This window comes from Giraffa tippelskirchi, chromosome 6, assembly GCF_054371585.1.
Source record: "Giraffa tippelskirchi isolate mGirTip1 chromosome 6, T2T-mGirTip1v1.2.pri, whole genome shotgun sequence".
Lineage (NCBI taxonomy): Eukaryota > Metazoa > Chordata > Mammalia > Artiodactyla > Giraffidae > Giraffa > Giraffa tippelskirchi.
Genome location: NC_137280.1, coordinates 91,646,284 through 91,671,386, shown reverse-complemented (window position 1 = coordinate 91,671,386; position 25,103 = coordinate 91,646,284). Strand labels below are relative to the sequence as shown.

Here is a 25,103-nt window from a genome sequence, read left to right as displayed (position 1 = left end):
CCCCTCACTCCGTCCCGCCCCGCGCGAATGGGCGCTGCTTTGTGAGGTGACTCCGCGGCCCAGGAACTGCAGGGTGGGAGCGTACGTCAGGGGTGGTGCTCGGCCGCGCGGACACGCCCCTAGATCTAGAGCCCCGCCCCCAGCTCTGCGTGGCCCGAACGGCCGCGCTTTGTAAGACCGTGCGGCCGCAGAGGCCCAGGAAGGGCGGGGCCCGGAGCTGGCGCCAGGGGGCGGTGCTCGGCCCTGCGGACACGCCCTCGGGCCCCGCCCCACGCCGGCTGCCACGCTGTGTGAGGTGGCTTTCTTGCCAGGGAAACGGCGGGGGCGGGTCTGACGCCTGAGGCTTGGCTCCGCCCCCGGTCCCGCCCGGCTTTGTGAGGCGGCATGCGGAGGGGCGGGGTCCAACTTCGAAGAGGCCCCGCCCCTATACCGGTCCAGCTGCCCCAACACCGGGCCCGGTGAGGCTCTGGTTTCTTGAGAAGGGCCGGAGTGGCGGGGACAGAACATAGGACCACGCCCCAGCCTGTGGCCCCACCCCCAGCACGCCCGCTTGAAGAGCAGTTTCTTTAACCCCTCTCTGGCACTCAACGGCTCCTTCTCTTTTCCCCTTCCCCCAGTGCCCTCCTCCTCCATTCTTGGCCCTTCACTGTCTTCTACCCACAAAAAATTGTTGGATCCCCCTTATACCCTGACCCCCTCATTCACTCTTCCTTCCCCCAGTGATGACTGGCCCGTGAACCCACTACTCCAGGGCCCCATTCTCTTTCAGGGTTTCCAAAGGAGCTTGAGGCCCCTTGCCTCACGTAAACCTCCTCTCCCAACACCCCTATGGCCCTCCCAGGACACCACCCCGACTGCATGCACTCGAGGGGTACTTCTCCCCATCCCCCAGGAATCAGTGATTAGACATCAGAGGTCCTGGGCTTGAAGGACTACACTCCATAGAGACCTTGGGAACAGCTCGAAACATTATAATTAATAACTTAGGCATGCCAACAGGGCACACAGAATATACCTCACCCAGGTGCCCTATGCTCCAAAAACCCAGTCAGGTTGGCCAAGTCAGGTGTGATGGGAAGGAGGAAACGAGGGGTGAGCGAGGCTCAGATTCATAACAGCCCAGCTAAAGGCCAGAAGGGGTCCTAGCATCTCCTCCTCTGGTAGGTTGAGAAGCTGGAAATCCTGAGATGCTTCCTGCTTTCCGTCCAGCCTCCAGGTCAATGCTTTCACTCCCTCTCCCACTCCTGCTTCTCTGCGAGGAAGGTCCCAAGGCCAGGGATCCCCTTTGTCTCTTCTGTTCAGTTCCCTGAGAAAGCAGCAGCCAGAAGTCCCCAAAGTAGCTGGAGGGACCTGAGGCCCTACAAAGCCTGGCCAGCTCCAGGGGGAGGGCTGAACAGAGGGCACGCAGACAGAGAGAGGGGCTCCCCTAACAGGCCCGGAATGTGCTGAATTCAGGGGGCTCAGGTGAGGATGACGTGGAGGTGGGCCTCTTCCGGGGTCCAGGTGTCTCAGCGGAGCCTGAGGGAGCATCCAGGTTGGCCGCATCTTCTTCTGAAGTCATTTTCTTTGTCCGTAGAGGGAAAAATAGAGAATCAAGTGATTTGGGGTTTCTGGATCTTGGGTTGCCCCATTTTCTGAGGCTGAGACTCCCACAATCCATCAGGTCTCACCTCACCACCCCCCCTACACACACACACACACAGACACACCTGCACACAAACACAGTTGCAGGCCCCTGATCCTGCCATCTGTCCTGTCTTGCTGTCTACTGAGAAAGGAACCAGACAGCCTGGGTTCAAATCCCAGCTACATTCATCCTAGTGGTATGATCGACCTCTTTATGTCTCAGTTCCCCCTTTTGTACAATGGGGGAGAGTGGCAGTACCCTTCATCCTGGGGTGGCTATGACTCATAAAGATGAACACTGTATGGCATCATTTCTCTATAAAAATCCAGAATAGGCAAATCCACCAAAGTGACAGAAAGCAGAATCATGAGTGCCAGGGTCTGAGGTGGGGGAGTTGTTTAATAGGCAAAGAATTTTGTTGTGTTTTGTTTATTTTGGCTGCACCTCGAAGCTTGTGAGATCTTAGTTCCCCATCCAGGGATTAAACCTGGGCCCCCTGCAGTAGAATGGTGAGTCTTAACCACTGGACCACCAAGGAATTCCTTGACAGGGTTTGTTTTGCAAAATACAGTTCTGAGGATGATGGTGGTAACAGTCGTACAACAATAGGAATATACTTAATGCCACAGAAGTGAAGTGAAGTGAAGTGAAGTCGCTCAGTCGTGTCCGACTCTTTGCGACCCCATGGACTGTAGCCTAACAGGAATGCCACAGAACTGTACACTTAAAAATGACTAAAATGGTAAATTTAATTTATATTTTACAATGATTAAAAAAAAAACTAGAAAAGATCACTAGAACTTACTGTTAAAGAAAAGAAGCATCAGTGCATAACAGTGTGGGTAGCATGCTGTCAGTTGTGTTAAAAAGAGTGAGGATACAGACTTGCTATTTTTGCCTTTGCTTGCTTGTATGTGCAAGAAGTTTCTAATGGTCGTTTACCTGCATGTGTGTGTGCAGAGTGGAGACCAGTGGGTGCAGAGGGATTAAGAAATAGAAGAGAACTTTATGAATATAGATTATAGATAATTTTTACATTTGGATGTATTTCATAGTCTATATACATATATATTTAAAGTCTCAAGGACTAGGATACTGAGAAATAAGTTATTTTTTCCTTGTTTTTTTTTTTTTTTTGTCTTCCCACCGTTTCGTTTTAAGTGCCTTTTAAAAGTGGGGGGAGGGAAGCAGAAATCACCAGGCTAGTGCCTTGAGCAGTGTGGCTTCTCAGGGAAGGTTTTAGAACATGCCCTACCCTCCAGGTTTTTCTTAACAGCTTGGGATTTGTTCCCTGAACTGAGACCTCAAAGAGTTGGACAGGTTGGTGCCAAGCCCCTTCCTTCCCACCATCTGTATACCAGTGACTGAGGCCAGTCTCCATCTGCTCCGGTGAGGTGGCCCCTCTCTTGTCTCTCAAGGACTCCACCACGCTTCCTTCTCCCTCCGCCCACTCATCTACTCCGAAATCAGGGCCGTGTTTCCCATCCTCTGAATCTGACCTGCATCTGTTCGCGCCTTCCACCTCCGCTGAGAGCATGCTGGACCAAACTACCCACTACGTCTGGCGCCTGAACCATCTGAGCTGTCTGCACCTGGTCCCTGGGCTCTTGTCAGCCCACGGCCCCCACAACTTGTGCTCGCTGCAGCCACCAGAGGGCGCCCGTGGGCACATAGAGTAGGTCACGTCTCTCTGCTCCAGACCTTCCAGGGCTCTCACTTCACTTGGGGTAAATGTCAAAGTTCTGCACAGGAATCCCCTCCACTCCTCACTCCTTTGCACCCCAGTTCTACTGGGCTGTGTGGAGAACGTGCCCTGATCCTGGATCAATCCTCCACAGCTATCTCCTGCTTGTCACTTATCTCCTAGACCTCCCAGATCTCCCATCTGAATGTGTTAGCTTCTTGGGCACCCCCTACCCTGTGTGCTATCGTCTGTCTCCCCCTGTGGAATTAAGAAGCTCAAGGGATGAAGGGTCTCATCTTGTTCTTGTCCAGATGCCCAGGAAGGCTATGTCAAACCTATCCAATCCTCCCCCCACCCCTACTTCCTACAGTGGTGCCCCAAGGCAACTGACTCCACCCCAGGCTCCCTCACTACAGCCCCAAAGCATCCATTTATACAAATAGGACTCCTGAGGCCACCTCAAGTGGGACCACCTGCACCCCAGACCTGTACCCATCTCTGCACGGAGAGAAGCTAGCTAGACATTTTTTTTTGTTTCTGTGTTTGGCCTTGCAGGATCTTGTTCTCCAACCAGGGATAGAACCTGTGGCCCCGGCAGTGGAAGTGCAGAGTCCTAACCACTGGACCGCCAGGGTATTCTCCTAGCTGGACATTGTCTTCATCCATGGTGTCCACGGGTCAGATATCTCTAATTTACTGAATAATAATTACCCCAAGGCCACCACAAAATGCAGCTGTGCAGAGGAGATCCATAGGCCAGGTTTCAGATCCTAGCCAGGATGCTACGTGATCTGGAAGAGCAATGCCTTGCTAAACAGGAGGTGAGGAGCAGGGGTGGGTGTGAAGGTTGAGACCCTCCTCTCCCAAAAGGGAATACATGTCTGGGACAACTAAGCTGAAATTCCTGAAACTGAACATGAAAGTAGTCTTTTCTTTATACCAGACTGTCATAAGGCTCCATGACTCCAAAGAAGCCCCCAGGTCATCTTTTGTTACCATTGTGAGTGCAAAGGCAGTGCTGACAACCAGGGGCCTGCCCACTGCCCCACAAAGCCCTGGACAGCATGGCTACCTCCAATGCCCTGGAATTTTCCAGAACCAACTCTCAGCTCAAAAACAAGCCCCGCTCAGTGATTCTGGCTTTTCCCAGGCCCTAGAAGCCCAGGGACAACAGGTCAGCCCAGCCCCGCTGGTAGCCCCCATCTTCCCGTGGTCAGAACAGTAGGCAGAAAATTGGATCCAAAAAACGGGATGACTTACCATGATGGTAAACAGGGAGTTGTCAAAGGACATGTCTGGAACAGGAGAAGAAGACCAGGGTGGGGGCCAGTTCAGATTTCTTGCTCACCCCCCACTTCCCAGGCCCTCCCCACAAGCCCACAAGCCCTAAATCCACCCTGAGGAAGGGCATGGGGTCCATCACCCAGCAATTGCTTTGTCCACCCACCAGCCCATTCTGCAGGATGAACAGCTGCAAATTGAACTGTGTGCCTCTTCTCTCAGAACTCTCCCTAGGTGACCTCTAGTTGCCCTCTGGAAAATGGGTACCTCATCTCAACTCCTGCTTTCCAGAATACTTCTCATCTCCCCCTATCCTGGGCTCTCCCACTAATTGCCCACCCTTCACCCTGCTACTCCCTGTTCCCCCCTGTAGTTCTCTGGTTTAAACACCACTTCCTCCGGAGACCACCCTCCCAGCCCAGACAGCGTCCAGCTTATCATGGGCTGTTTCCCCACTGGAGTATAGGCTTGTGGACAGAAATCACCTCTGTCTTGGTTATCTCGGGAGCTCTCAGGCTTTAGCACATAGTAGATGCTGAATGAATACGGGAAACAATGAAAGAGGTACAGAGAATGGAGTTTTCTCTGCTTAGGGCCCCTTCCTGGGCATCACACCTTACAGGCAGGCTCTCTCTCTGGCCCCCTGGTGGAAGTCGGCAGAACAGCACGTTCTGGACCACAAGTGGGGCTCCATTAAGGGCTGTGCTAGGCACTGGGAAAGTTGGGTGCCCCTGAGGTGGACAAGACAGTTTCAGCTCCCCACCCTCTTGGAGCTGATGGTCCACTTCTGGAGGTGAGTATCATACACCCAAGCATGCAATGATTACTTAGTTGTGTGTCTACTGAGGGCTAAGAAGACTGACAGGGTGCTGGGGGAATGTTAAGTAGAAAGAATAGATCCTGCCCAGGGAGTCAGGGAAGGCTTCCTAGAGGAGGTGACCTTTAGATTGAGACCATACAGGGAGGAAAAATATTCTAGGCAGAGAGTGGGATGGGTGAACAGCTTGAGGACAGGGCAGGGAAAGGTAAGAGGTGAAAGCTGTTCACACCAAAAAGAAAAACAAGAGAGGTGAAAATTGGGAGGGAAATGAGGGGGGAGGAGGAAGGGAAAGAGGAGGAGCGTGTGTTCTGGATTCTAAGGGAAGTGAACAGCTGTAGAAGGGGTTCAGCAGCAAGTAGTGAGACCCGATGGCGTTCTGAGGCAGTGACTCTGCCCGGGCAAGGGACAGGAAGAGGGAGGCACAGACCTGTGGTGGCGATGTTAACCCAGCAGGATTCTCGCTCTCTGCAGAGGGAATCGGGAGAAAGTGATGACTTGTCATAGGCAGGAGGCTCCTTCCAGGTAGCCCTGGCCCCAAACTTGGCCCTTCCTTCCCCCCAGCCCCACCGAAACCCCTCAGATGGAAACTCTCTTGCAGGAGCCCCACAGCCAGGTGAAGTCAAGATTTGATCACTAGGGCTACTCTGCCACCAGGCAGCAAGGTGTTCGCCCCTCTCTCCGAGGGGAGAAACCAAAGCTGAACCAGTGGATAGATTCTGATGCCCAAGAACCAGGGCCACTATCTACAGGCTACACATTGGGGGCTGCACAACACCAGGGGACACCCACTTGCCTCCCCCCCACTATGGATTTCTAGAATGATTACTCAACAAATTTTGGCAACTGGCGATAAAGGAATGCAAAGAAGGCTGAGTCTCCTCATGTGTTAAAAGGGGTCATTCGTAGAGCCTACTTCCAGGGCTGATGAGAGGATAATGTGAACTCAAGGTCCAGAGTCCCCCAGCACAGCGCTGAGCACACCGCCGGGCACACCGTAGGCGCTTCCTAAACAGCACCTATTTTTATTAACCCGCCCATCCCCCAGAGGGCGCTGTTTGAGATGGAGCCCTGGAAGTACCCTCTTGCCCCTAGAACCCGGCCAGCTCTTCAATGCCCATCAGAAACTCCTGCCTTGGGACTGAAAATTTTCCCCAAAAAACTACCCTCTGAGGGTCTCCAGGGATGTTCTCACCGTCTCTTCTTCAAGTTTTTTACTTTAACTGGGAACAAACAAACAAAGAGCACTTGTTAGATTTTGGTCCTGGTTACAAAAAGCTAAGAAACCAACAAGGTGTCTTGTACATTTGCCACCCAGCCTTGCCTTCTTCCCTGGCAAATTTCCCTCTCAACAGGGGAGCTACTGAAGACACTTTTCCTTCCAATTACATGGGTAATGTATGTTGGTAAAAACTTAAAGCAAGTACAAAAATGTAAAAAAAAAAAAAAAATTCTTTTTAAATACTGATTTCAGTGGGTGCCAGAGGCTGGGGGAGGGGGAACAGGGGGTCGGTATTTAATGGGGACAGAGTTACAGTTTAGGAAGATGAAGAGATGGATGGTGGTGATGGTTGTAGAGCTGTAGAGGTTAAAATTTAAAAACTAAAACTTTTTTTAAAAGGAATTCCCCAGTGGTTCACTTTCATTGCCAGGTGCTCAGGCTTGACCCCTGGTTGGGGAACTAAGATCCCATGAGCCCCACGGCATGGCCAAAAATATTAAAAAATAAATAATAAAAAAATAAATTTTAAAAAAAGGTTAAATGGCAAATTTTACATCATGTATATTTTACTATATATATATATGAATTTCCCCTGCCCACCACCATCATCGAAATTCTGAAAAGTTCTTCACTGGTAAGTTTTAGAAGTAAGAACTCCCAATTGTGTGCCTCTGTGCTCCTAAAAATGGGTGTAAGTTGGAGTGCATTTAGTGCATTTGCAAGTTCTGGTGAGTCACGCTTTCTCTGCCTGCTGTTGTTACCTTTCCTGATGATCAGGGCAATGGTCACCAGTCCAGCGAGGAGGAGAGCGGCTCCAGCCAGGCTCAAGGAGAGTGCCAGGATCCAGGTGGGCACTAGAGGAAGATGAGGAAAAAAGAGATTGGGTAGGCCATGGAACTGTGAGGGTGCAGAGAGAAAGTGGGACTCCTGGCATACATCCAGGCTACCTTTAGAGGGCCAGCCCTCCTCCTATACCCCAGAAACATTTGGTTTAGGTATAGCTAGACCTTGGGAATCTAGCAAATCTGTCTGGCCAATTAGCATATTCCTTACCCCTGGCTAACCTAATTGGTTCAGGGAGTGGCATGTTGCCCAAGCTGAGCCAATGAAACTAATTTCTGGACTTTGGCTAGATTACTGGGAAGAAAGGCTTACTCCTCAGACCAGCATTGCAAAGCTGGTAGGATATACATCTGGAGCTCCAAGGTATACAATTCTGACATCATGAGAGGGAGGGCCTGCCTAAGAATAAGCCACAGAAGAAAGCAGAGCTGAGAAGTGGCACATGAGTCCTGACATCGTTGAGCACCTGGATCCAGCCATGCCGGAAATCAGTGCCATGAACAAACTTCAGTTCAGTAAACCAAAAAATCCCCTTTTGTTGCCGAAGCCAATTTGAGTCCAGTTTCAGTTACTTGTGGTCTGAAGAGTCTTGCTGGCTGGGTAATGGGGTCAGACGACATCCATCCCCAGCCACATGGTGGAATCTGAGGCCCACACCGAGGTGGCCACAGAAGCATGAAGCCCCGGCTCCAGAGTTTATGTCTCTGCAAGAGATCTGGCTGCCCCTTCATGGAGAGAGGCAAGGAATCTCTCAGGGGAGCCAGGAGGAGATGCCCAGACCCCAGTGGAGGTCAGGAACTAGCCAGGAGGGGAGGAGAGGCACTCACTTGGGTGTTCTCAGTGTTAGCCCTTGTTCATTCTTTCATCTGGGGCAGGAGGGCTGTAACCACCCTACTCTGAGACCACAGGACCAAGGTGAGAGAAGGGGGCCTTTGATAGTGGAACTTGAGGCCGGGGAAGGACACAGAGAGTGTTCTGTCATCACAACCTGTGGGCCTCTGCTGGCTACAATCTTCTCTTTGCAGCAGGAAAGTTCTGACTGTTAGTGACGCAGGGAGTCTACCCCGAGGCTCCTCCCTTCCTCCCTCCCTCCTGCTCCTTGATCCAGAGACCAGGCCCAGCCCCCACTCCTGGAAAGACCAGAGGAAGACATCTTCGCTTCCAGGGCTTCAGTTGCACTCAGACAAAAAGCCCGAGTTCTTGCTGCAGCCACAAGGCCCTGCATGATCCTCCTTGCCTCCCCCTGCCCTCATCTCCCCCCCACTTTCCCGTTGCTCACTATGCTTCAGCCATATGGGGCGCCTCCACATCCCTCAAACACACCAGGCATGCTCCAGCCTCAGGGCCTTTGCACAGCCAGCTTCCTCTGCCTGGAACCCTCCTGCCCCAGACAGCCATGTGGCTGGCTCCTCATCCTTCAGGCTCAAACATCACCTCCTCAGAAAGACTTTCCCTGATCACTCTCCTCTCTATTTAAAATGACACCCTTGGGAATTCCCTGGTGCTCCAGTGGTTAGGACTCTAGCACTTTCACTGCTAGGGTCTGGGTTCCCTATCTGGTTGGGGACTTAAGATCCTGCAAGCCACGTGGTGCAGCCAAAAAAAAAACAGATGCCCTTCACCAGGCTGTATTTCATCCCTGTCACTTCCCTTGTCCCCCACTAGCTGACCGAATATTTACAAAACTCCTTATTTATCATCTGATGTCCATTGCCACCCCCTCGTAATGTGCGAGAGGGTAGGGACTTTTATTTCATTCACTCCTGAGCCTGTGATGCCAAGGACAGTGCCTGGTGCATAGCAGGTGCTCATAAATATTGTGGCCAGTAAGGAAAGATGCTGCTAAGGGTGGAGGTTTAACGTCTGGACTTCAGAGGCCAGTGGAACTCCAGCTCTGCTGCCTGCTGGCTGAGTGACCTGGGCCAGCCTCTTCAGCTCTTGTGCCTCAGTTTCCTTATCTGGAAAATGGGAAGAATGACTGTACCCATTGCATATGGTGAAAGTGAAAGTGAAGTCACTCAGTCATGTCCAACTCTTTGCAACCCTGTGGACTGTGGCCTACCAGGCTTCTCCATCCATAGGATTTTCCAAGCAAGAGTACTGGAGTGGGTTGCCATTTCCTTCTCCATTGCATATGGTGACTGAGGATTAAACAAGGAAAAGAAAGTCCTGGCACGTTGGAAGGGTGCTGACTCCCAGGCAGAGAGAAGAGTGCCTACAAAGGCTCGGCCGTGAGAAGATGGAGCCTGGGCAGTGAGGGCTGATGCGAGGGACTTACCTGGGAAGGAGACGTGCACAGCCTCGCTGAGGTTCGACAGCTGGGGTTGCCTATTCTCGCCAAGCACACTATACTGGCAGCAGAACGGTCCCCCTCGAACCTCCCTGCTGCCACCGCTCAGGTTGAAGATGACCCTGAGCTGGTCCTTGGGGGCTTTCAGGAGCTCCACTACCTCCCCACCTTGGTACAGCGTGAAATTCGCCCCCGGGAAACCCCTGGGGGCCATGCACGAGATGTGGATGGGGTCCTCTTGACTGCTGGGGTGTGGGGGCACCAGCATGATGGATGGTGCCGGGATCGCCAAGGAGCCTGCGAAGCAAGATAGGGGAGGTTAGGTGGATGGGTGGGTGTTTAGAGCAGAGGCCAGCCTGGCTGTGTAGCCTTGGGCAAATGGCTCACCCTCTCTGGGCCTTGGTTTTTATGTATAACTGGAGGCTAGTTGTCCTTGTGTGTGTGCGCTGTCATTTCAGTCATGTCTGACTCTTTGTGACCCAATGGACCATAGCCTGCCAGGCTTCTCTCTCCATGGGATTCTCTAGGCAAGAATACTGGGGTGGGTTGCCATGCCCTGCTCAAGGGGATCTTCCTGACCCAGGGATCGAACCTGTGTCTCTTGCATTGGCAGGCAGGTTCTTTACCACTAGCGCCACCTGGGAACCCCCTAGTTGTCCCTACCCTACTGCTATGTTGAGAGGATCAAGTGCCCATCACGTGGTGAGAGGTCGTGTTGTTGGAGTCATTTTATTATAATAGCCCTGGATGTTACACAGCATCACAGTTACACTTGTATTACTTTTATCAACAGCACTGACCACATGCCAGGCCCTGTTTAGGCTCTGGGGACAGAGCAGTGGATGAGACAGACAGACAGATGAACAGACAAGACATGCCTGCCCTGGGGAGCTGACATTCTCAAGGAGCTGAGGGTGATGGGCTAGCTAGAGAGGGCTTCCCTGAAGACACAGCACGGAAGAGCTGGGAGCGAGCATTCTAGGCAGAGGGACCATCACAGGAAAAGGCTGGAGGCTGGAAGGGGTGTGGGGTGCTCAAGGAGTCCAGGTGGCAGGAGGTGGGGGTGATCGAGGGGAGAAGGGGAGGGCAGAGCGATTCTATCTCGTTTCCCAGGCTGTGATGAGGGATGTGATTTCAGGGCACGGCTTTCTGCAGGAGAGACCAGTGTCTCCCCAGCTGCCCCAGGTTCCCGCGTGGAGTGTCTGGCTCAGAAGAGGTCGACACAAGCCTTTCCTTATCCAGCTTCCCTCCCACCCTCTCCGACCCACCAGTAGATCCTCCTGCTGCCCCAATCCTGGAGGTAGAAACCTGCAGAGGCCAAGCAGGGCTGAGTCATGGGGTGTGGGCACTGCTGTCTCCAGTGGGGTGGCATTTCTAATACCTGTGATGTGGGGGTACTGAGACCCCACAAGAGACGTCCATGCTCCTGGGGCATTTCCAAGGCTCTGGGGCAAATCTGTCAGGGCTCAGCCTCTCCAGCTCCTGGTCTGTGTGCACGCACCCCTCCCCGCCACCCCCCAGCAGAGACAAGGTGGTGGATGGAGGGAGCGGAACAGGGTGAGGGGTGGCACAGGGACATCAGCTCACCGGCTGCAAACAGCAGGACAGTCCAGGGCATCTCTCCTCCCGCGTTTGGTCAGGAAACCTGGCGGAGGCTAGGGTGGCCCACGGCTCGCTGCCAGCTCCTCCTGTGAGGCCAGAGCAGGGAAAGGAGAACCAGGGCTGATTTGAGCGGAGTGTTTCCTCACTGGCAGGAAATTGCACACACACACACACACTGGGCACCGAAAGGGACTCTCTCCCCTCCCCACCGCTTCCACAGACGCACATCAGAGCCTGGCACCTCACTGCTCCTTGGGGGCCCAGGTTCGGCAGATGGTAGGAAAAGGTGGATGAGATGGTCCAGTGTGTGTGTGTGTGTGTGTGTGTGTTTATTTTTCCTTAACTGAGCATGAGGAAGCGCAGGGAACTTGGGTTGTATGGGAAACCCAGGGCCAAGTCACAAAAGATGGCCCAACATGTGCCCAAAAGTTGAAACATGGGGTGGAAGTTGGTAGGGCATGGTGATTAGGGCTTGGCCTCTGTGACCTCAGGCAAGGCACAGTCCTTCCTGGACTTCCTGGCAAGTCCTCCACTTGCCGCCTGGAAGAATGGGGCTAAGACACTAGCTCCAAAGAATTTATGGGACAAAGTATATTGGCCCGTGGAGTGTGAGTGTTCATAGGGTGAGGCCACACAAGCTCCTGTGTCTCAGGAGCTTCACCAGTCCAGTGAAAGGAAACATCAGCTCCAGAATGGAGGAAATGACATTGTTTGCAGCATAAATTGCCTCCTGTTGATAGCCAGAAAATTTCCAAAGGTCTGTCTTACCAACCTTGGTCTCTAAACGTTTCTGGTCAAGTCTACCAGGCCCACCTGGAGGTTTACATCCAGGAAGGATGCAAGCATGTAGTTGCCAACATTAAAAAGGATCATTAGAGTGGATTTTTTCTTTGGATACACAATGCTCATTTCAACCTCAGGACCTTTGCATGTATGCCATCATCCCTGCATGGAACACAATTCTATCGACCTAGTCAAATCCCACTTCTCCTTCAGGTCTCAGGGTTTGTTTTTTTTTTTTTTTTTGGCTGTGCTGGGTCTTTGTTGCTGCACAGGCTTTCTCTTGTTGCAGTGAGTGAGAGCTACTCTCTAGTTCTGGTGGGCAAGCTTCTTCCTATGGGGGTTTCTCTTGTTGTGGAGCACGGGTTCTAGGGCATTCAGGCTTCAGTAGTTGTGGTACACGGGCTTAATTGCTCAGCGGCATGTGGGATCTTCCTGGACCAGGGATTGAACCCATGCCCCTCGTATTGGCAGGCAGTTTCTTAACCACTGGACCACCAGGTAAGTCCATGTCTCTGTTTAAATGCTAATTATTTTAGGAAATCTTTCCAGATCCCTCTGAACTTAGAAAAACCCCCTTTCTGAATTCCAGCATAGTACCTTGTAATTTTCTTTGATTGCAACTAGCATGCGTGTATTTTCATGTTTGTCCATTTCATCTACATTATCAAACTCATCGCTATAAACCTGTTTGTATTTCCTTGTTTGCTTTTTAATGTCTGTAGGGTTTGTAGTGGTGTCTCCTCTTTCATCCCTAATAATAGTAATTTGTGCTTTTTCTTTTTTTTTCTTGATTAGTCTTGCTGAGGGTTATTCAGTTTTCTTAATCTATTTCCAAGTACCAACTTTTGACTTTGTTGTTTTTCTCTATTTTCAGTTTTCTATTTCATTGCTTTGTGGTCTGATCTTTATTTTGTTCTTTCTTCCAGTTGCCATATGTTTAACTGGCACTTCTTTTCCTAGCTTCTTTTATTTATTTATTTTTGGTTGCCCTGAGTTTTTGTTGCTGCTTGCCAGCTTTCTCTAGTTGTGGTGATCAGGGGGCTACTCTTGGTTGCAGTGTGAGGGCTTCTCATTGTGGTGGCTTCTCTTGTTGCAGAGCATGGGATCTAGGTGCGTGGGCTTCAGAAGTTGTGGCTCGCAGACTCTAGGGCACTGGCTCAGTAGTTGCGGCACATGGGCTTAGTTGCTCTGAGGCATGTGGAATCTTCCCAGACCAGGGATTGAACTGGTGTCCCCTGCATTGACAGGTGGATTCTTATCCACTGTACCACCAGGGAAGTCCAATACTTTTTTCAGGGGCCCAGTATATATCCACATACAATATGTACTCAAAATTAAAATGCACTTTGCAGTTGCTTACTGTAATATTCTGTAAATGTCAATTAGATTAGGTCAGCATGGTTCATAGAACATGCTTGAATTTACTTAATTCATCCAGATTTCTTCTTCCAGAGTACAGAGACAGAGCCTGTGGTATCTCTTGCAGTTTCCCAATGCCTACACCAGTGCTTGGCACACAGTGAACAATAAATATTTTGGGCTTGTCTGACTTGAAAGCCAAAACACATTCCCTTAGTCTATTTTTGTGGCTCTTTTCTGGGTGTGTATGAGACAAGAGTTGGAAGAGATACTTGGTTTATTTATGTCACCAGCTGATTACTGAGCGTCACCAGGGCTCAGAACCATGCTGGGTACCAGGTATGTCATGATGAATGAAACAGCTCCTGCACTTGGGAGCTCAGAGTTCAGTGAGTCAGACAAGCAGACAGTGACAGTCCAGTTGGTGAAGTGTTATGTTGGAGTTTGTCACTGAGGAAGGTTCTTCACTTAGCTTCAGGAAGTTCAAGGAAGGCTTCTTGGAGGAGGTGACATCTGACTCTGAAAGCCTGAGAAGGAGGTGGAAGGAGGGCATTGTAGGTAGAGGGGATAGGGTCTTGGATGTAAGTAAGACTTCATCCTGGGGGCATCTAATGTGATGTAGGGATCTATAACATGGAATTTTGAATTCAGTAACATAGATACACATACCTGTATTGGTCAGCTGTCACACAGATCATGCCCTTAAGAGACAGAACTGAGGAATCATGAGCAGGGTGAAAGGGGAGCAATGAGGGATGGTGACTTCCTACAGTCACTGTTAGCAGCCAGGCCTGAAGTTGCTGGAGGGGGAGTGGTCCTGGAACTTGGAGAGAGCTAGAGTTACAGGCTTTTGTCGAAAGATGCAGACCATAAAGGTAGGAGCCAGGGAATAGATACCTAGACCTTCCTTTCTTTCAGCCTTTAGATATCCTACCAGGGCCAAACTCAACAGGAAAGCAGAGGAAAAGGCAGCCACATTGATCCAGTGTGGAGATATCAGCCCCCTCACCCCTCCACCCCCACTGTGAAGCAGTACAGAATATGGCAGAGAACAGTTCTGGTGGGGAAAACACACTGCCCAGCACACGCTCTTGTAATCTTTTGATTATAATTTCAGGGGAATCCCTGATGAACAGAAGCCAGTCTGCCAACTCCCCACGGTCATAAGAACCCCCGGCTAAGATTCTGGGCCAACATTACAAAGGGAAGAGGGGCCTTGTATGAGGGGCTGTCTGCCTAAGATTCCCATCTCTTCTCTGGCTACTCCTCCCACCCACCCCACCTTCATCCCCCTTCTGCCCCTTGAACTCTCTGAGTGCCTTTGATGTCAGAGAACTTTTTTCTGCTTTCTTCTCCCTACTACTTCAAATCTGAACTTCAATGCCATCTCCTTGGGGAAGCTCTCCCCAACTCCACCTAGGTGAAATAAGTCACCTTACCTATCCACCTAGCATTGACTTCTGAGTACCTCTGATAGCCTGAAATCATTTAGTGGAGCAGCACTGAGATGACAGCTCCCAGGACATTGATAGTGTCTACTCAGTACATTTTGTCGAATACTGGGGGAGAGGGAGGATTTTACTTAATCGAGGGAAAACAAGAATCATCCATTCACCCCAGACAACAGTGAAAAAGGTGGGGTTGGTAGCTCTATAGGCCTGTATCTCATCCAAAACATCAACAAATTGAGCAAAAATGGTAAGAATCAATTTTATCTGAACTCGGGAAAACAGCTAAACATTTATGTCAACCAAGGAAATGCAAAGAAGAGGCAACTTGAACATGGCAGGAAAGCTTTGTAGTGTTTTCCATACCCTCATCTCCTTGCCCAGCACAGTGGAGGATCTGAAGATAGCCGCCTGTGTCCCCAGCATGGGGCCCTGGGTCCCAGTTTCTGAGGGAGCTGAACAGCCCTCATTCTCACAGTAGTGTGTATGTGTGTGTGTGTGTGTGTGTGTGTTCTAACATGTCTGGGGGTAAACTGAGGGACTGACTCAATGTACTTTAACTCAGAACGTATTCCTAGAAAACACTGTAAGGTAAAGGAAAAACTCACAGCTCTCTGGTGTACAAGATTACAATGGAGGATAATAACATACATGGCAAAAGCTGGGAGGAAAAGCTGGGGTGAGTTTCTTTGGGTAATTAAGGCATTCAAAAGCACCCATGTATACTGGGGAATTTAGAGAGCAATGTGCATACCCAGGGCAGGACAGATGATCAGGAAAGACTTAAGAAGACCTTACTCTTTCATCTCCGGTCAATTTCTAGGCTTGATGTAAATAGGAAGAGAAGGCTAAGGCAGAGTTATAAATACCCAGATGGAGTATTGATGTGCTCCAGCAGAGTTTGGCAAAGAGCAGGAGAGGTTTTTCACTGTTTTTCTTTCTTCCTTTTTCATTCCATAATATATGATTATAACTCAACAATAACAACATCCAAGTTTTAAATGGACAAAAGACATGAACAGATATTTTTCCAAAGAAGATATACAAGTGACCAATAAGCACATGAAAGGATGCTCAGTATCATTAAGAAAATGCAAATCAAAACCACTATGAGCTTTTAGAAGTTCCCTGGTGACTTAGTGGTTAGGATTCTGGGCTTTCTCTGTTGTGGCCAGGGTTCAGTTTCTGGTCAGGGAACTGAGATCCTGCAAGCCATGTGGCATGACAAAACAAAACGAAACAAACCTACCCACTGAGCTTTCAGCGACTGTAAAATTGAGGAGATCCCAGCTAGGAGAAGGATGTTAGAGCTCATTGTCCTAAGACCCCCCCTTGATTCCCCTCAATAAAATGGACTCATCCTCAAAAAGAAAACAAACAAACAAGCTACTATGATATACCACTTCACATACATTAGAAGGAATATACTAAAATTAAAATGGAATATAACAAATGTTGATGAGGATGTAGGAAAATTGGGATGGGACCCTTGTACATGGTTGGTGGGAATTTAAAACTGTGCAACTTTACTGTGGGAAAGTTTTGCAGTTTCTCAAACAGTTAAGCATAGAATTACCATATGACCCAGCAGCTTCACCCCAGGTATATACCCCCAAAGAACTGAAGGCAGATACTCAAACAAATACATATACAAACAGGTTCCTAGAGGCACTATTCACAGTAGCCAAAACTGGAAACAACCCAAGCATCCAATAGATATCCACACAATGGAATACTACTCAGCTGTAAAAAAGAATTAAATAGTGATATGATGATAAACCTTAAAAACACTATGCTAAGAAAAACAAGCCAGACACTAATAGTCAAACATCCCATTTACATGAAATATCCAGAATTAGCAAATCCATGGAGGCAGATTGATCACCAGGTTGGGGTGAGGAAAGAATGAGGAATAATTGCTGAATAGGTACAGGGATTCCTTCCTGATGAAAATGTTTTGGAAGTGAGTAGAAGTAGTGGTTGCACAATCTTGTGAATGTACTAAATGCCACTGAGTTGTTTACTTAAAATGGTTCTTTTTAATGTGAGTTTCCCCTTGTTAAAAAAGGATCCTTAACAAAAATTTATCACCCGTTCTTCACAACTACTTCAAAATGTTCAAGTAGTAACTCTGAATGACAGAAAAACTTGGAACAGTAAGGAACATCCACATACCTTGTGGTGTACCCCTGCCCTCCTCCCGTAAAAGGAATACCAAGCATGACCATACAGAAACTTTGACATTACAAAGTGTTACTTCCCCAAGCTCTCCAAATGTGTAGTTGACAGCCACCAGCTCTATTCAAAGCATAATTGTCACCACCTGCGAACCTCTTTCAGGCCTATCTTGAACAACTCAACACTGCCATCTTAACATTTCTTGTTTAGATGGAATCTCCACAGTCCGTTTCTCCAATGACATCTTTCTTATCTGTTTGCTTAGGTTGCCTCCAAATTCTCTAAACCAGAATGAGAGATTAATTGGCGGCATGCCCAAAGCAAGGCGATAAACCTGTAATATAATATTTACTGAGGGCCTGTGATGCACCAAGCAATAAATAAACATCATCTTACTTAATCTTCACAACAGCCCAGTCAAGGACTAGTATCATCCCGTGAGACCCAGCAGTGTGATGCCTCAAGTAAAGCATGGGGCATGGTTTGAACTAGGCAATCTGCCTTGAAAGCCCACACTCTCTGCTTTCCTCTGCTGACGCTAAGCACCTGGGCTGTCGAGTTTGAGACCCTTCCCGTGCAGGGTGAGGCCAGGCCCCCGAGCAAACAATATGCAAAAAATGCAGAGGGCTCACTATGGGCCAGGCCTCATCTCAATTCTCATCACCTCCGATTTAGAAACAAGGAGACTGATAAAGCGACGGTTCTAAGGCGCCAAGGAATGAAGGATTAGGCATCGGACCTGGGGCCAAGCTCAAGCACCTGGGACCGGAAAGAACCCTCACTAATAGAAAAGTCTCCACCCACCCTAGCTGAGCTTTTTTATATTCGAGCCCTACGGGTCGCGCGCAGGCACAAGCCTTGCTTCTACTTTCGACACACTACACCCAGACTGAGTCGAACAACAGTCGTCGCGCGCGGGGTACTTTGGGAAAACCGCAGGACCTAGCTGCCTCCACCACAGTTGTCTTAACTTTTGCCTGAGACGAATGTACCACGGTGGTCTTATTTTTGTAATTTTCCCCACAGTGTTTGAGGCTAGAAGGGAGGCTTTACAAAGAAAAATCTAAATCTGTAGAAGATCGAGTGTTTTCAGGCGCATCAGGCATTTATTCGGGCAGCTAGGCTCTCCGGGGGTCCTTCACTCCTGGTTCCGCGGGCTTCGGATAACGGACAGAAGCGGCTGCCAATGAACTCCGCCGAATAGCATAGGGGACAGGGCTATTCCTTAAAGGAACCGCAACCGGTTAGCAGACCAGAGAGTGACCCGGATGATGGCGGCCGGCGCGGCCTTAGGCTTGGCCCTGTGGCTACTATTGCCGCCAGTGGGCGTGGGAGGGGCAGGGCCCCCGCCGATCCAGGACGGCGAGTTCACGTTCCTGCTGCCTGCGGGGCGGAAGCAGTGTTTCTATCAGTCCGCGCCGGCCAACGCAAGCCTTGAGACTGAATACCAGGTACAGTGTCCCGGGTTGGGGAGCGAGCGGAGGCAGAGAGACAGGGCGTGGCCAAACCAGAGCATGCTATGCATGCATTGAAGAGGGAAGGAAGAGGAGCCCTAGCGTTGGCGCGCAAGGGCGGAGCCAGGGAGAGCGAGGCGGAGGGGCGGGGACAGCGCATGGGAGCGCAAGGGGTGGGAATAGAAGGCGGGGCTAGAGTGGGGCAGCGGGGAGGCGGGGCCATCGGGAGAACGCGGGAGTCCGTCAGAAGGCAGGACCGTCGCGAGTGGGCGTGGTCAAAAGGATTGGGTCGATTGAGGGAGTTGGGAGGGAAGAGCAGGATGCTGTACAAAAAACGGTGTGGTCAACCTGAGAATTTCTAGGAGGCTGGGCTAAGGAAAGAAGGCAGGGCTCTGTCATCTCATTTGGGGTATGGCCAAGTCGGGACGTGATCTCTATGGGGGCCGTGGCCAGATAAAAGAGGGCATCAAGTCAGTGGGGGCGGAGCCAAGGCAAGGGGCGCGCCAGAGGGACGGGAGTGGGGCAAGACTGGCTTGAAGGTGTAGCTGTCAGAACTCAGTCAGATCTCTGGGTGGTGGTCGGTATGGGTCTGTGCGGGTTGGTCCAGCCCTGACGTCCTCTGCCAGGTGTCTTTGGCCTAGCCCTAGCCCTCTATCCTGCTCTTACCTGCCCCCCAGGTGATCGGAGGTGCTGGGCTGGACGTGGATTTCAGTCTGGAGAGCCCTCAGGGAGTGCTGCTGGTCAGCGAGTCCCGCAAGGCAGACGGTGTGCACACGTGAGTTAAGTCCCGCTGGCTGTCCGGGTTCAGTTACAGCCCTGCTCCTCGCCGGCGGCCTCGGGTTACCACCCTGCCTGCCTCGAAAAGTCCAGCTGGTCGGCCACTCAGGGTCATGTGTGTCTGTATGCCCAGGGTGGAGCCCACGGAGGCCGGGGACTACAAGCTGTGCTTTGACAACTCCTTCAGCACCATCTCGGAGAAGCTGGTGTTCTTTGAACTCATCTTTGACAGCCTGCAGGATGAGGAGGAGGTCGAGGGCTGGGCAGAGGCTGTGGAGCCTGAGGAGATTCTGGATGTCAAGATGGAAGACATCAAGGTGCGCCCAGGAGAGCTGGGGCCACACCTTCCAGGTCTCTGTCATTGCTCCCTGCCTTCTCACCTTGGCTGGGGTCTGCCTGGGCCTGACCCCACCTTTCCTACATATTGGTGCCTGCATGCTAAATTGTTTCAGTCCTATCATATCCAACTCTTTGTGACCCTGTGGACTCGAGCCCACCAGGCTCCTCTGTCCATGGGCTTCTCCAGGCAAGAATACTGGAGTGGGTTACTGTGCCCTCCTCCAGGGGATCCTCCCAACCCAGGGATTGAACCCACTTCTCTTACCTACTTCTCCTGCATTGGCAGGCAGGGTCTTTACCACTAGCCCCACCTGGGAAGCCCCCTACATATTGATGCCCCCAACCTAATAATAGTAGAACATTTCTAGGTATAAACCTTGTTCTAAGGGTTTAAATATCTCATAAAGTCTCCATAACCACTGTATATGTAGGGAAGAATAATGGATTAGGTAGCCATTCCCTTCTCCAGGGATCTTCCAGACCAGGGATTGAACCCAGTTCTCCCACATTGCAGGCAGATTCTTTTCCATCTGAGCCACCAGCGAAGCCCCCTATAAATAGGGAGTGTGCTCTAATTATCCCCCATTTTACAGTTGGGGAAACTGATGAACAGGATGGCTAAATAATTCTCCTAAGGCCACACAGCTAGCAACAGAGCCAATATTTGAACCCAAGCAGTCTGGCTTCACCTACTGATTTTTATTAATTACTAATTAGTATGCTCTTTGTGTCTAATTGGGCATTCATTTCTTACAACCCTGAGGTTTAATTCAGAGGAGGAAACTGAGGCCCAGAGAGGTTGTCTACTTGCTCATGGTCACACAGCCAGTGAATGGCAGAGGGCTTGAGACTCAGGCAGCCTGGCCACTGAATCGGTGGTCTCAGCTCTCTCCGCCTCTCCCCCACAAACATGAACTCTCACCCCCATCCTGCAGGACAAAGCCTTGATCTGCCTTTCCCCTCTCTGCCACAGGAGTCCATCGAGACCATGAGGACCCGGCTGGAGCGCAGCATCCAAGTGCTGACTCTGCTGCGAGCCTTTGAGGCACGTGACCGTAACCTGCAAGAAGGCAACCTGGAGCGGGTCAACTTCTGGTCGGCCGTGAACGTGGCCGTGCTGCTGCTTGTGGCTGTGCTGCAAGTCTGCACGCTCAAGCGCTTCTTTCAGGACAAGCGGCCTGTGCCTACGTAGCCTGCTGCTGTGGAAGAACAGGGGAGAGGAGGGGCAGCAGGGCGCATGCATGTGAGACTTAGGGAGTCCCTTCCCCAACTCAGTTTCCTACACAAGGGGAGGCTGTGTAGTTCCAGCCCTGAGGTGGGGCACCCGCCGTGTCTCCACCCTTTCGGGCCTGGGCGGGAAGCACCGGCTGGCTTGCAGGTGTCGGTCCCTCCAGGAGGGATGGCTCAGTGGCTGCACCTGTTTTCCTAGAAATGGTGCATAGGGGGCATTGCAGGGTTGGAGGGCAACCCTGGGGCTTTCTGGCCCTGCCTCTGTCCCCTAATGTAATGTGCCTTAGCCAGAGTCTTGCAGTCTGCACCAGTCCTGTGCAGTGCGGGACCGGGCCCAGGAAGCAAACTCCCCGTTCTCTTCCCGCTGGCCCTAAGTCAGGTCCCGATAGGAGGGGGCTGACTGCTGCGGGATCCTATGCCTGCCTGCCTTCTCCTTGTGGCTCCACCCGAGGCCTGTGGGCTGCTGGGGATGGCCTGCTGTGCCAGGGCCCAGGGGGAACGAGACGTGGCTGCAGTGTCCTTGCCAGAACAGTCACTTTTATTGACAGGAAGGGGCCTGGCCCCTCGGTCCAGCGGGGAGTGGGCTGGGTGTGAGGTCTGGTTACAGAACTCGGGGATCGGAGTCTGCAAGACCACCCGGCTCTCCTGCTCTCCCTGCAGGGGCCCCAGACAGGGCCAAGGGATGGCCCAGCTCAAGCCTGCATGGGAGCCTCTTGGAACAAAGGATGGTCTGGGCACCAGAGTCAATAAATTATGGTCAGAAAAAAAATCACAGTGCCTGGTGATTGGGGCTCAGGGACACCAGCCAGGACAGCCCTGCCCCCAAGAGGGCAGCCGGGTGGGCGGGAGGGGTCTCCCACGAAGCTCAGAAGAAAGGCCGGGCAGGAGCCGATGGAGGTGGTCGCCTGGGCACAAGAGAAAAAATCAGAAAGCAAAGTTTAACTGTGACCCGGGCTGGGCCAGAAGGCCTGTGCCCCCAAGAGGGTGAAGGGGGAAGCCCTCAGGACTGTGGGCTGAGGAGGAGCCTGACTGCTGCACAGTATAAGGTGGACAGCCAGGATACCCTCTCCCTTCAGCAACTTGCACAACTGTCCCAGGTCCCCATCCTGGCCTGTTATCAGCACTGTGTCAGGGGCTACAGCCAAGCATCTGTGTGTGGGGATGGGGTGTGTGTGTGTGCAGGCTAAGTCGCTTCAGTCATGTCTCACTCTTTGCAACCCTATGGACTGTAGCCTGCCAGGCTCCTCTGTCCATGGGATTCTCCAGGCAAGAATACTGGAGTGGGTTGCCATGCCCTCCTCTTGGGGATCTTCCTGACCCAGGGGTTGAACAGGTCTCTCTTATGTCTCCGGCATTAGCAGGCAGGTTCTTTACCACCAGTGCCACCTGGGAAGCACATGGGGATGGGGGGAGAGGGAATATTTGCTCCTGCTCCTGAGGTGTTTAGGAAAGCAAAAGCTCTCCCCTCTAGAAGTGAACCCTCCCACCGAGAGCAGAGGCCTTGTGAGTGAGGTATGGGGGGGACCCATGGTGGGAGGGGCAGGGGGAAGGCCAGCCACCCACCTCCTCAGCCTGAATGGCAACACAAAAGGCCCACACACGAGCCACCAGAAGCGTCTTCCCTTTATTTTAGTTTATTAATAGGATACAGAGTGCAGGCACTTACAGTGGTCAAACCGAGCGAGCGAGAAGGTTTGCTCACGGAGAGGCCGCCCGGAGCCTGACCCGTGGGGAAGGCCTGGGTGGGAACCCAGAGGCCCCCCCAAGCTTCCCTATCCCATTTAGCCCTGAACTCAGGCTGCCCTGGGGACCTAGGAAGAGAAGGGGGCGGCCAGGGAAGAGAGAGGTTGGCTGGGACTGAGTGTTCCAGACCTGGCAAAGGCACCTCTGGCAGCCAAGGCTGGGCCGTGCGGTTAATGCGGCCAAGGAAGGAATATGTACAACTTGGGCAGGCGGGCAGGTAGTGCTGGGCCCGCGGGGCCTGGCTTGCCACTGGGAGCCCCAGCTGCTGAGAAGCAGAGCGAGGCCTAGGGGGTATGGACACCTTGGTGCCGTTTCTTAGGCCTGGTTCACTCAGGCTTTCCTGGCCAGAGAACCCCCGGGTGAACCCCGCCCCCCATACCAGCCTGGCTCCCTCGTTCAAGATGGCACTCAGGATGCAGCTGTCTCCTCTGGTACCTGAGACCCCATCTCCCAAAGTGCAACCGCCCAGCACCCCTCATCCTGGGGCTCCAGGGGCCCTCCTTTCAGTGCTGTATCCAGCCGGGGATGGGGGCCAGGGTTAGGGAAGAGCCAGGGGCTGCCCGCAGGGAGCCTGGTCCCGCCTGGGGACGGGAGGGCCAGGGGCAGCAGGTGGGCTTAGACCACCGAAGCTCCTGCACCGAGGGTCCTGCTCGAGGACTCCCAAGAACATAACCCCCAGCCCCTGCAGCCTAGTCGAGCAGAGATGGCTCGGCTGGGCGGATAATGGTGGGCCGGCTGGGCGCAGCAGGGGGTCTTCTGCTGCAAAGAGAATAAAGACAGGAGGGGGAGAGGGCAGTGAGGCCGGAAGCCGGGCAAGGCTGAGGACCCAGGCCCCACTACCCCCACCCCTTGTAAATATTACCCATGTTCCAAAGTAAAGTTATAGACTTTAAAGAAGAGCATGGTGAATGCAGGGAGCGGCAGGGCAGGGGATGGGCAGCGCCTGATGTGCGTGTCCTCAGAAAGGAAACTGGTCAAAACCAGAAGAAAGAGTCCCATGGGAGGGGCCCCGAGCTACAAGGGGGCCACTTGCTCACGTAGAGGACGGGCGTGGGAGCGCGGGAGTCGCCTGGACTCCGTTGCTCTGTGAATTAGGCCTCTTGGGGCCTCAGTTTCCCCGTGAGCCCCACAGGGATGCTGGTGACTCCTTTGCTCCCTGCAGGGTGCAGGCGGGTGGCTCTAGGTGGCAGGTGGCAAGGGGGTCTAGCCTTACCTGGGCACTCCAGGGGGGATGCCGGGTGGAATCCGAGCCGGCCGAGACGGGATCTGAGGTGGGGCTGAGAAGGGGTCGTTGTTGGCAAACACGCCGGGGTGGGGGCCGGGCCGGGACGGGATCGGGGGCGCTGAGAAGGAAGCTGCTGCCCCCACCGGCACAGGAATCAGGGGTGGCCCCGGGGTGGGACCCCTCACTGCCGGGGGCCGGCCTGGGGGATGCACGCTGGATACGGGCCGGCGCTGCGGAGTGGGGCTGTGGAGGGAGGAGAGGTGTGAGGTGAAGCTGGTGGGTGGGTGCTGAAGCCCAAGGTGAGGCCAGGGCACTGGCCAGGGCGGCCTCCTCTGTAACACAGGCTGGCACCAGCTACCACCCAGCCAGAGCACAGATGCTCTGGGCCCCTCTGCCCACCCCCCGGACCTCAGCCAGGGCCCAGCGCCTGTCCTCAGTCAACAAGGGTTCCTGCTTCCCTCTGGTCTCACTCCTTCCGGCATGTCCCTCTTGCTGGCCTCACTCCGGCCTCCCCACTGACCCCAATCCACCCTTTGAAGCCAAAAATCCTTCCAGAGCCCAGCATGCCTCCAGAGGTTGTAAGGTCCATGGGCCCTTGTCCCACGTGCCCCACAGGCTCCCCTCTGGGTGCTGCATCTCAGGCTGGAGGCTGGGTCTGCTCTCCAAGGAACCTCAAGACTCCCTGAGGGCTTGGAAAGACCGGCACCTTCTGAGACTTCTCTGGGCCATCCTCTCTCTTCCCACCACCTGCCCTGTTACCGGTCAGGTGTCTCTGCCCGATGCTCTGACATGCCCATGTCAGGGTCTCATTGCACCTCAGCTCTAGGTGGTCAGGGCGGGGGATGCTGGTTAAGCCCTCCACGTGTCCCTCTAGGTCCTCTCCCACCAGCCGTTCTCAGCTGTGCTCTGTGCTTTAGGAGGCTCACCTGTATGGCCAGGGTTACCCAGGCCCCTTGCCCTCTCTGGTTTCTGTTTGGTCTTAACCAACAGAAGGCATCAGGCAACAGGCAGGCCATTAACCTTCCTCTCTCCCTGTCCCTTCAGGCCCAGGCAGGGCTGGCAGTCCCACACTATGGCCAGTGCTGGGTGCTGCACTATCTGTGGTCAGGGCCCCTGCACCCTGGCCACCCGTGGTTGTGCCCTGATGGACACATGGGGGTGGGGGGTGGGTAGAGCTGGGAACCCAAAGGCAGTGCCCTCT

General features: G+C 52.6%; 3 protein-coding genes and 1 long non-coding RNA gene across 45 annotated transcripts in view; 2 read left to right on the top strand and 2 right to left on the bottom strand.

The window, feature by feature from the left end:
- Positions 1-445: 445 nt before the first annotated feature.
- Positions 446-3,252, top strand: LOC145509526 (uncharacterized). The gene is made up of 3 exons (XR_014056138.1): positions 446-1,823; positions 2,904-2,947; positions 3,046-3,252. It is a non-coding gene; the product is annotated as an uncharacterized LOC145509526 (long non-coding RNA).
- C6H19orf38 (chromosome 6 C19orf38 homolog) lies at positions 956-18,052 on the bottom strand. 10 transcript variants are annotated; one of them, XM_081498352.1, is made up of 10 exons: positions 15,323-17,961; positions 14,178-14,331; positions 11,352-11,452; positions 9,753-10,061; positions 7,393-7,485; positions 6,605-6,632; positions 5,840-5,877; positions 4,568-4,606; positions 3,883-3,894; positions 956-1,551 (listed from the first exon to the last, which is right to left on the bottom strand). In XM_081498352.1, exons 3-10 carry the CDS (start codon positions 11,380-11,382, stop codon positions 1,427-1,429), a joined length of 675 nt encoding a protein of 224 aa, XP_081354478.1. In that variant the 5' UTR covers positions 11,383-11,452; positions 14,178-14,331; positions 15,323-17,961; the 3' UTR covers positions 956-1,426. The 10 variants fall into 10 exon arrangements, with proteins under 10 accessions (XP_081354478.1, XP_081354470.1, XP_081354473.1 ...); XM_081498344.1 differs by lacking the exon at positions 3,883-3,894 and having other exon boundaries at positions 956-1,564; positions 4,572-4,606; positions 15,826-18,052; XM_081498347.1 differs by lacking the exon at positions 3,883-3,894 and having other exon boundaries at positions 956-1,564; positions 4,572-4,606; positions 17,939-18,050.
- Positions 18,053-18,383: 331 nt separating this feature from the next.
- Positions 18,384-21,703, top strand: TMED1 (transmembrane p24 trafficking protein 1). Of its 2 annotated transcripts, none has more exons than XM_081498340.1 (4): positions 18,384-18,585; positions 19,266-19,363; positions 19,499-19,682; positions 20,678-21,703. In XM_081498340.1, exons 1-4 carry the CDS (start codon positions 18,403-18,405, stop codon positions 20,894-20,896), a joined length of 684 nt encoding a protein of 227 aa, XP_081354466.1. In that variant the 5' UTR covers positions 18,384-18,402; the 3' UTR covers positions 20,897-21,703. The 2 variants fall into 2 exon arrangements, with proteins under 2 accessions (XP_081354466.1, XP_081354467.1); XM_081498341.1 differs by having other exon boundaries at positions 19,499-19,716.
- Positions 21,452-25,103, bottom strand: part of DNM2 (dynamin 2) — an 87,780-nt gene continuing 84,128 nt past the window's right edge. For 12 of the 32 annotated variants that reach the window (XM_081498299.1, XM_081498329.1, XM_081498301.1 and 9 more), the window contains 2 exons: positions 23,891-24,145; positions 21,452-21,839 (listed from right to left, as the gene is read on the bottom strand). In XM_081498299.1, the coding sequence (XP_081354425.1) occupies positions 21,678-21,839; positions 23,891-24,145 (417 nt within the window). In that variant the 3' untranslated portion in view covers positions 21,452-21,677. Of the gene's footprint in view, positions 21,840-22,539; positions 23,437-23,890; positions 24,146-25,103 lie in introns of those variants that run through there. The other 20 variants (XM_081498306.1, XM_081498316.1, XM_081498310.1 and 17 more) reach the window with 2 other exon arrangements.